The following is an 11,090-nucleotide window of genomic DNA, read 5'->3' on the forward strand; positions in this document are numbered from 1 at the left end:
AAGTATCAAAGTATCAAAGTATCAAAGTATCAAAGTATCAAAATATCAAAGTATCAAAGTATCAAACTATCAAACTATCAAACTATCAAACTATCAAACTATCAAAATATCAAAACATCAAACTATCAAACTATCAAACTATCAAACTATCAAACTATCAAACGATCAAACTATCAAACTATCAAACTGTCAAACTGTCAAACTGTCAAACTGTCAACCTGTCAACCTGTCAACCTGTCAACCTGTCAAACTATCAAACTATCAAACTATCAAACTATCAAACTATTAAACTATCAACCAATCGAACTTTCAAACTTTCAAACTATCAAACTATCAAACTATCAAACTACCAAGTCATCCATTATTACATACATCAAATATTTTCTGGTTTGAAAAATACGAGGCTTTTCCTATCGCCTAACTATACCAGCTGGACTCTGATAACCCGTATAGTCTCCATGAAAGGTACATCCGCAGGATAATACGTAGGGACCGCGTGACTCATAGTCAGGCCTCCGGAGTATCGCGAATCGACTATCTACCGCGCGCGAGCGCACTCGCTTTGCTCTGCCGGCGAACAATTTGTCCGATCTTGATGCTAGAACCCATTGGAGACTGCAGTAAGATGATCTTGATCGCCGACTGCGGAATTCACCGCAGGAATAATTTAGTTACGTAAAATCATGCACGAAAGAATGTCGGTGTTGTTTAGGGCGGAGGGGCGGAGGGTGGAGGGGCATGGTCATTAGAGGTATTTTGAAATTCCGATTGTTGGCAGGACGTCCCGCAGGCAGGAGACTGTAGCGTTATCTGTTTATTGGTTGCGACCGAAGTTTTCTTCTTCGTCCGCGCGAACGTTTGAGGAACACTGACGAGCATGCAGAAAGCGCGCAAGCAAGCTGGAAGCGGCGACCAGGTCCTCCGTGGCGGGTTTTGTGGAGTTTGGTGGAACGCTGGTTCGTTGGAGCGGTGGTGAGCAACGTTTGTTTCGATGGAAACCGGGGATTGGCAGATTGGGAAATAGGGAGATTGAGAAATTGGGGAATTGCGTGTTTGGGAAATGGGAGATGTAGGAGTGGGGCTATTGACGATTTGGGGAATGGGAAATTGAGGGTTGTGACATGGAATAATTAGGGAATTGAGGAATTAGGGAATTGGATGGTTGAACAATTTGGAAATTGGAGAATTGGAGACTTGGGTACTTGAGAAATTGGCGAATTGAGAAATTGAGAAATTGGGAAATTGGATAATTGAAGAATTGGGAAATTGGGTAATTGAAAAATTGGGGAATTGTATAATTGAAAACTGGGGGAAATTAGGTAATTGAAAAATTGGGGAATTGGGGAATTGAAACTGGAGAAATTAGGCGATCAGATAATTGAACAAGTGGGAAATTGAATAATTGAAAAATAGAGAAATCAGGAAAGAATGTAGAATGTATTTTGTTGTGTAGCTTCGCAAGACAAAAGACATTCTATTTGAATTGTGTATTTTTCGACTACTTGGCTGACCGCAGATAAGTAGTTGAAGGGCCGCGGGTTGCTCATCACCGCGCTAATTTATTAAAGCCAGGGATACACGCAGAGACGCTACGACGGACGCAGTTTCGTGGTTGTTTCGTGAATCGCGCCAAAATCCTTCTTTCCCCCGACGCCTATTGTTGATCGTTCAGGGAAACTTGGAAATAGCCGAAGAACAAACGGCAGTATCTATTTTCGGGTGCACAGACAATTTAATATAGAAATGGACAGTTGACTGGTCACCGGCGAAACTCAAGCCCGAGACGCATGGCCAGTGTATTTACAATTCCTGATCAAGGAATTAAGGTCACTGAAAATCATCGATATCTCCTGTGTTTTTCATCAAATTTAAAGGCATAAACGAAATTTAACTAGAAGCTTTAAGAATTTATTAATTATTAAATATTTCATACATAAGTAAGAATAATTTATATATTATTATACATAATGAAACATTATTTATTATTATTAAATATTATTACTTAAAACACTTGTACATAAATCTACAATTACCACAATACTGGTTTAAAAGAGAAAATGTTAAATATATAACAAAACTGTTTAAAAATTCAAGACACGATGAAACAGTGCATACAAGGTGTACCGAAAGAAACATACTGTATAATCAAACAAAAGGTGGAAGTACAAATCACTAATACACGCGTAGTTTATTACTTAATGAAAATTATTTATTTCATTATTATCGTATTCATAATGTTATTATTATATGTATTATTTAGTACCATCATAAATTATATGCAGGCCTCTAAAATTTCCTAAAAACACAAAAGATATTGAGAATTGTGAATGGCCTATATCTTCCGACCAGAAGCACTGCTTCTGTACTGCTCTTGTTAAGAAGTGGCGAGTAGAAAATTCGAAAAAAATTCAGATTTCTATATTCTCTGTCTATAATGATTCGAGGCGCGTCAAGGTAACCGAGAATAAGGATGATTCTGGTTTGTTACTTACCATCGCAGCGCAAACCTTGCCGGAACAGCCCGTACAGCAAGGATCCGCAGTGGTCGCAAAATGTGGGCGACATGAAAGTGTGCGTGCGGAACCTGTGAGGCACATCTACCTTGAAACGCTCCCTCAAGTACTGCCATTGAACAAGTATCAACAGAATTAGAACGTTTCCGAGTGCGAGAACCACGCTGGTTTCGGACACATTGTATAAATAGAGAGTATCATGATCCGTCAGAAATCTTGTCTCTAGAGCAGCTTTACTGTTTACGGCTGGTAATTGGCTGTCATCGAGCAAGTGAAGATCGAACGGGATTATTTCAAGAAAACTCTGCAGCTACTGAAACGTTCGTTGCTGAAATACGAGCAGCTGTTTTTGGGTATACCATGTTGCTTTGCATACTGACTTAAACTTTTTGGTATTGAGTAATTAACGGATGGGATTTGGAGTGTTTTGAGTAGGTGTGCTTATGGGCTTTCTTATGGTCAGTCTTCAGTTGAATTGTTTGGAATTTTGATGTATTGGTTAGAATTGAGGAATATGTGACGGTTAGACAGAATTTTTTTAATGCTCCGTGCGTTGTGTTTATGTGGATATTATGTGGTCCCATTTTGTGACAGTGTGGTAATATTGGAATAGTCGGAGATGAGTTTTTGGCAAGTATGATTGTATTTTAGAATGATGTAATTTAGTTTTTTAGTATTGTCGAATTAACAGATTACCAGATTACCAGATAACCAGATTACCAGATTACCAGATTACCAGATTATCAAATTATCAAATTATCAAATTATCAAATTATCAAATTATCAAATTATCAAATTATCAGATTCTCAGATTCTCAGATTCTCAGATTCTCAGACTATCAGACTATCAGACTATCAGACTATCAGACTATCAGACTATCAGACTATCAGACTATCAGACTATCAGACTATCAAACTATCAAACTATCAAACTATCAAACTATCAAACTATCAAACTATCAAACTATCAAACTATCAAACTATCAAACTACCAAATCATCCATTTTACATACATCAAATATTTTCTAGTTTCAAAAGCCTTTTTCAAACATTCATTTTCATATTAGTTACTATTGTCCATCTACCATTTTCATTCCTCCATTAATGACATTTGCTCAAAAAGAATACAAAAAAAGGAAAAAATAAGGAAAAATGAAATAAAAACCCTCCACATAAGGAAATATTCAACTTCCGGGATTACCTAATATCCACATAGATCAAACAGCAAGATCGTTTTGTAAATCAGGAATGCTATAACACTAGTTGGTTAGAGGAAGCCCTAGATCTCTCGTTGTTTCACGCTGCGGTGCAAACTGCATCGTTGAACAAATAAACAATCGCGCCCCGGGTATTCCCAGCTTTTACGTTTATCTCGTAGATTCACCGCATTCGTGGAATTCCCAGTTCGATTTCCAATTAACCTCTTGCCCTATGATTTCATTTACAACTGCTAAAACTTCATATTGGGTCATCCTATAAATAATACGGTTGTTGTATACTTCTTATATTTTTAAACATTGGAATGAATAAATCTTTCTTTAATTCAAAATATCTTTTCCTACATTATGGATAGATATTATATATCTATATTTTAAGTAGATTAAAAAGAGATTTGTTTATCTTTATTTTTAAAAGTAAACGAAATATACAGAAATTACATTATTTATGTCATGACTTAATATTTTTTCTTTTAAGTTTAATCCTTGGCATACAAAAATGAAACGATTAACATTTCTTTCTTTCGCAGTTTTTAATTCTTTTTTTTTTAATTAGAATTTCTTCAGGATCTATGATTCAATGCACAGAAGGTCCTAGTTTTATTAGCGGTACCAGAAAGTCTTTTCATATTGTAAACCTCTTTAATGTAGTGATTGTAGTTTGAGTTTCTAATTTGAATCTTAAGATAATTTAAATTTAAATTTAGATTTAATTGAAAATGACGACGATTGTGTCAGTGACCTTTACTTTGACTGAATTATACTACAGTTTATTAAATTTTACTTATTTATCTGTTAATAACTTGTAGAATATACTAATTTATTAATAAGTTACTTATTAATTACATTAACTGGTTAATCAGTTACTTATTAATTACATTAACTGGTTAATCAGTTACTTATCAATTACATTAACTGGTTAATCAGTTACTTATTAATTACATTAACTGGTTAATAAGTTACGTATTAACAACACCAACTGATTAATCAGTTACTTATTAATTACATCAAACGGTTAACAAGTTACTTATTAATTACGTTAAATAGTTAAAAAATTACTTATTAATTACTAACTAATTAATATAATTGATTAATTTACCTACTTATTTTATTTGCTTTCACTGAATTTACTTTTTTCACTATTTTCATGTGAAGTTTTATAATAAAAATGAAAAGACGTTCCGGTACCCTTAGCAAAAAATGGTTGAATGTTCATTTAAAAACTTACTACTGTGCTCTCCGATTCTCTGCCGCTTCCCGAACACTTGGTCAACAATTTGTCGTGGCACTTCTTATGCACAGCGGTTTGGCAGGCTGAAACGGGTAATTAAACATTAATAGACGCCTTCATCGCTCAATCACTTAGAAGAGATCCCTCAACAATGAGTTTAAGAGCGATAGAACAGTATTCTATCAAAGTATAACAAATTCAATTTTCCAATTTACAAATTTTCAAATTTAACGATTCTTAGATTTTCTAATTCTCAAATTATATCCGATTACGTTGAACATTCCAAAATATTCAGCTATCCATTTCTATGGAAATATATTTTCAGTAGATTGAAAGGTGGATACCAATTTTTTTATAAAATTTCATTATTATTTTTGAATATTTGAAAATTTATGAACTTTTATAGTAATTCTTAGGACTATATACAGTGTAATTAACCCTTTACGGTCTGAAGTCTTCTTACGAATAGCTGAAATGTTCTTGTAGAACACATTGTACGTGTCAGAAATGTTGCATTAAAAACTGAATATTTGGTATTCACAGTGTTTTCTACAATTACATTCCAATTTGAACAGAAAGTGATAACATAAACATTTACTGGAATAAAACTGAATATTAAGTATGCTTTGATATAGGTCTGCAAAGGATTGACGCTGTATAAATAAGGATCTTTTCAAATATTAAAAATCTTTTATATTAAACTACTAAACTATAGAAAAAAAGGAAACGATTTTTGTTTAAGTAATTAAATTATTTGTTTGCAATATTCAATTCTGAATACAAAAACCTAACGTCGACAATATGGCGACATTCCTCTACAAATAATGAATAATTGATATATAAACTAATAAAAATAGTTAAGATATAAGTTATTATGAAAATTTCAAATTAATTAGTAATTGACTCTTTATCTGCGCAACTTCATCAAATTTTTCTACTCCACAGAATCAACCCCATGGCATATTATTTCTTTCAAATGTAAATTGAATATTATTTTTCATAGAAGACACAGAATGATAATCAAATTCTTTTCTGATAAATTATTAACGATGAAATACTTTTATCACTTCGACGATTTAAACCATTTGGCCCCAGCGTACATGTTCGAATATGATATTTCATTTAACTTCAAAGAATAATATATTTCAGTTCTTTGAAGTAATATATTAATATTAATAATTCAAAATTTAAATACTATATCAATATGAATAATCAAAATCTTAAATATTATATCAATATTAATAATTAAACTTTCAAATAATACATTAATATTAATAATTCAAATTTCAAATACTATGTCCATACTAATAATTGAAATTTTAAATATTACATTAATATCAATAATTAAACTTTCAAATAAATTATTCAATAAATTAAAAATAAAAATTTCAAATAGTATACCAATACTAATAATTGAAATTTCAAATATTACATTAATACCAATAATTAAACTTTCAAATAAATTATTCAAACATTAATACCAATAATAAAAATTTCAAATAGTATACCAATACTAATAATTCAAATTTCAAATATTACATTAATATTAATAATTAAACGTTCAAACAATACATTAACGTTAAAAATTAAAATATCAAATAACATATTTAAAACGTTCCCAATAAGAACAAGCCACTTGTCTCCAACACTTTCAAAACAAATTGCGTCTAGGTCAAAATGGGTTAACGACTCAATCGTCGCACTGGTTTCAAGAAGTTGCTCAAGATCAGGACCAAGGACTCCCCGCAGCAAGGATCTCTTCTAACTGGTTCAAAGGCGAAGGCTCCGGACCGAGTATCGAGTATTTACCTTGGCACTGGTAGCCCTGCTTCCCGAATCCCCTACGACAGAGAGGGAGAAAGTCTGCTTTAGATTAATCATCGAACACGTTCTACCGCGAAGTGACCGATACTTGAATAATGCTCGTCTATTTTTAGGTGTCTGTATCAAATAAGCGTTCCGCCGCTTCGTTGTTCCACGATGAATCGAGACACACACGCGGCAGTGTTGTTTGCGGCCAACTACGCGTTACACGGTGGCCATTATTTCGATGAAACGCCTGTTTACACCGTGGAACGCGTTTTCCCGCGTCGGAACGTATTTGCTGGCAAGTAGAATCGTTCTGATCGAAATACGTGAGAAATCAATTTTTAACGTGTCGACGATAATGCCACTGATGGCTCGTATTTTAATGGCACATCAAATATGGAGGAACTTTGGTGTACCATTAACACGTTCGTGGACGTGAATGCTATAGCATTCATTTTCATTGTGATGCAAAATGACATGAATATAACATTGAAATATATAAGCTACATTGTCATGAGTTTAATTCTATATAGCCTTAATTTTTTGAAATTATGTATTTTAACCCTCGGAGTACGGCATTTGCATTTTTTCTATTTTTGCGGCTCGTTAAAATTTTTACTGTCCGCGAACGTGTTAAATATAGAGTCATTTTGATGTTACATCGAATATGGTGCCACTTTGGTGTACCATCAGATATGATGTCACTTTGGTTACCATTAAATATGATTTCAGTGTACCATTAACACTAGAACTACCAAGCACTTAAACTGATTTTTCCAAATTTCTTTATAAATCTTCTAACTGTGTATCTATCAAGATTCCAATGCTTATATTTCAGTATAAGTATCGCTAAATCAACTTTAATGATTTCTCACAGAAGCATCTATACCTTCTCAGTAATTACAACAGAAGAAATCAAGAATGGGTCTTTTCGACCCGCCTGGTAGATCTAGTGTCAAACATAGTGTCACTCTGGTGTACCATCAGACATCTAGTTCCTTAAATTAATTTGAAACACAGGTTAAATTTGAAATCGTCTACCTTTTTTAAAATAACTATTATATCATAAATACCATTGACACCTAACAAAAAGAAATATCTTAGCTTCTAATTAACGCAAGTTGCATCAATGCACGATCCACACACGTTGAAACGCATATAAGAAAACCTAGATATCGATGAATGTGTCAGTAACACGTATCGTAATATGTAAAGACTTTTTTAAAAAAAAAAAAGAGGATTTAATAGACTTAGCAAAGAACTCTTATGTAATTCAAGATGGCGGTCAATTACCAGAGAAAGTCCTTGCAGAACGCGCAAAAGGTCGGTTGCCTGAAGAACTTGGCGACCAGTTTGTGGCCCCGAACAATGTGCACTTTGTTTTGCTTCACTGCTCCTCTTCTTCTGGTGATTCCGGCGCCGATTAGGTTCTCGTGGGACGAAGTCGTCGACGGCGCCGCCGACGTCGTTGACGCTGTGACGTCCCTTCGGGGGACTCTAGTTTTGTACACGTAAGCTTTCCCGGTGGACGTCGACGGCGGCAGATCTGCAGGATTCAGGATCGGGACTCGTGTCCTGAAATTTATTTTTCGGTTTTTATATCTAAGTTTATTTATTTCATTTTATTGTTATTATTATTATTACTAATTAAATAAATAATCAAATAAATAAAAAATATATTATATATAATAATAATAATAATAATAATAATAATAATGATAATAATAAGAATAGTAATATAAATGTATATATTTAAGTTTAGTTTCATGCAATTATTTTTAAGCTTAGTCATATAACACTAGAATTAGGTGTATCAAAGTGAGTCTTAAATATTCTGATAATTCTCTCAGTAACAACAATTAGATTTATTTCATTTTCAATTATTTACGAAAATGTAAAGGAATATTTATCACTTATTCTAAGGATACATTTCTTTTAAACCTTAAATATTAATAATAGAAAATTAATCTTTCACTTTAACTTATCCGCGACGAGTTGACAGTGATGCTGATTAAATTAAGCTTAATAATTAATATAAAATAATTAACTATGTCTACCCGGAAATATAAATCAATGGAAATCTCAGTAAATACATTCTTCTAATTTATACGGGAAAATACGTATCAGTCGATTCGAATTCCTTGAACAATTATAATTACAATTACTCGTACTATTCTATCCATAAAAATACACAAATCTGCTTCATAATCTCTCACAAAATCATCTTCACAGTTTCAATAATTACGAAATCAAAATTGCCAGATGGGTCATTTCGACTGGTAGTTCCAGTATTGTGTCTTCAACTGTAGAGTCAATATCGACCTTCAATGTTCAACTCCTTACAGTCTTCCTATAGATTCTGCACGTTAGTTCTGCATCCTTCAGCACCGACAAGTAGCTACAGAACAGATACAGAACCAACACAGCTCAGAACCGAATACCTAACAACAGTTGCGACTCCATTCCGCCATAACTGTGTCAAGAACCAGAAGCAATATCAAACCCTTTCCAACCCCTATTCGCAGCAACACAACATTCCGTTGCCAGCAGTCCACAAACACCCTAACCAATCCTCCGTTCCGTCGCGTCTACGTACCAGGCGGCTCACCTGTAAGTGTATCGTTCCGCGGCGACGCGACCCTGCGGGCTCCTGCGGTCCGCGGAGGACTTCCGGTTCGAGGTCGCGCTGCCGCCGATATTCCACCTCTTGGCGTGCGAGCCGCCGGTGAACATCATCTTGCAGGATATTCACGCGCGAACGGCCCGAGTCAGCGAGAAACCATCAGCATACTCCGCTCGAGCAGCCATCCGTCCATGATCGCCTAAACTAGGTCAGTCCTTTCGTGCCTCGTCCATTCGAGGAACGTCTAACCACCGTGGCGCGCTACCTCCCCGAGTTTCCGGTGCGGAACGTTCGAATCGGTGCGGGCCAGGCCGCGTAACGCGCAAAGAATGTCTGCCCCTCGGCCAGCAGCATCTTCTCACGGACACCTGGCCGCATCCTCGTCAGGACCCCACCCCCCTAACCTCCAACAAAATGACCGATGTCACATGTCACGCTGTCCCCGCGTTCCTCACGAAGGTGTACGAGAACGGAGAAAAATATCAAAGTAAAACGAAAATATTCAGTTACAGGTGCAACACGCAGTAGGTAAACATATTGGCAATGGTCGCGGGCGATAGACAACTATCAGCATTGACGGCGGCGGGCGGCGTTGGCAAGCAGCCTTTCCGCGTAGATCGAAACAGAGTGGTCCCTGTCCCTCCTATCCTTGATGAAAATCTAAAAAAAGGCGGGCTATATCAAAAATCCGCACGGATTCCACTTGTAACCGTTCGACTCGGTCTCTTCGCGGTCCTCTCCTTGCCCCGCCGTTGCCCACGGTGCTTTCGACGAATCGGACGAGTGACTAATGCGCGGACGATGGGGCGGTCATGTTGGTCCGCCGCGAGGCACGAGGCGTTTTTCCGCCGTTTACGGCCCTTGCCCGCGGATCTTTCTGGCCCCTGTCGATCCGACGTGATTTATCGCCCGGACGGTTGACTCCCGCGACTAGAAGTCGCCGCCAAACGAAGTTCAAACGTCAGCTACGCGGAACCAGTGGCTCGGCACGTCTCTTGATCCACAACACCCGATCGATTCGTAGGCCTACGAAGGCGACGGACCACGCGAGTCGAACACCACGGCGGATCGAGGCCCATGGATCATCGGCACGATGCTTGTCGGGTACACAGGAACTGGATTTTGACGCCTAAAACGTTGTAGGTTTGCGCGAAACTCTCGAATCTATAAATATCAGCCCGTTGAACGCCGCCCGCCATCGAACCTCCTAGCGCCGCGCGCGGAAAATATTTTAGACCCCGCGGGACCGACGCGTTTTCCAGCCTGGAAAAATCATTTTCCTCTGTTTGAAGCTGGGGAAATTGGTTTTTGTAGTTTCTATGTTAGATTTGAGCACTGATGCGCGTGGGATAGGGTTGGGCAGTGGTTTATTTGGAATCAGAATGATACAGAAAAATAGGGGATGCTTGATGTAAGAGAAATAGGTTCGTTTCGAGATAAGGATGAAATTATATGAGTTCCAATTGCTTTTATTTTGGAAATTACTTTCATATATTAGCTTCTAGTGATGATCGTTATTTCAAATGGAAAATAAAAAATAAAAGTTCGATTTTCGTACGACAAAGTAAACAATAAAAGTGTTCCGGTTGCATTCAGAGCAACACGGTATTCAAACGTTTCGTCAAATAACAAATGATTTATTTTCGAAGTGTATCGTTACTCGAGTAACATCATCCGAGATAAGGTGACAGGGCGGA

The 11,090-nt window shown here is 36.4% G+C and overlaps 1 protein-coding gene across 2 annotated transcripts; it reads right to left on the minus strand.

Annotated features, from left to right (window-relative positions):
- Positions 1-1,418: 1,418 nt before the first annotated feature.
- On the minus strand, positions 1,419-10,934 carry LOC116426048 (putative protein kinase C delta type homolog). 2 transcript variants are annotated; one of them, XM_076364436.1, is made up of 6 exons: positions 9,379-10,934; positions 8,064-8,345; positions 6,771-6,802; positions 4,959-5,044; positions 2,493-2,622; positions 1,419-1,709 (listed from the first exon to the last, which is right to left on the minus strand). In XM_076364436.1, the coding sequence occupies exons 1-6, from the start codon at positions 9,504-9,506 to the stop codon at positions 1,669-1,671; spliced, it is 699 nt and encodes a 232-aa protein (XP_076220551.1). In that variant the 5' UTR covers positions 9,507-10,934; the 3' UTR covers positions 1,419-1,668. The 2 variants fall into 2 exon arrangements, with proteins under 2 accessions (XP_076220551.1, XP_031830363.1); XM_031974503.2 differs by lacking the exon at positions 1,419-1,709 and adding an exon at positions 2,110-2,296.
- Between the last annotated feature and the right edge of the window lie 156 nt (positions 10,935-11,090).

This window comes from Nomia melanderi, chromosome 2, assembly GCF_051020985.1.
Source record: "Nomia melanderi isolate GNS246 chromosome 2, iyNomMela1, whole genome shotgun sequence".
Classification (NCBI taxonomy): Eukaryota; Metazoa; Arthropoda; class Insecta; order Hymenoptera; family Halictidae; genus Nomia; species Nomia melanderi.

Excerpts from the sequence above, each read along its gene's own strand:
- LOC116426048 (XM_031974503.2), bottom strand. The coding sequence starts at position 9,506 with ATGATGTTCACCGGCGGCTCGCACGCCAAGAGGTGGAATATCGGCGGC. Across the intron at positions 8,346-9,378 it reads GCGGAACGATACACTTACAG|GACACGAGTCCCGATCCTGA; the intron begins GTGAGCCGCCTG and ends AATAAATTTCAG. Across the intron at positions 2,623-4,958 it reads GAGAATCGGAGAGCACAGTA|TACTTGAGGGAGCGTTTCAA; the intron begins GTAAGTTTTTAA and ends GTTCAATGGCAG.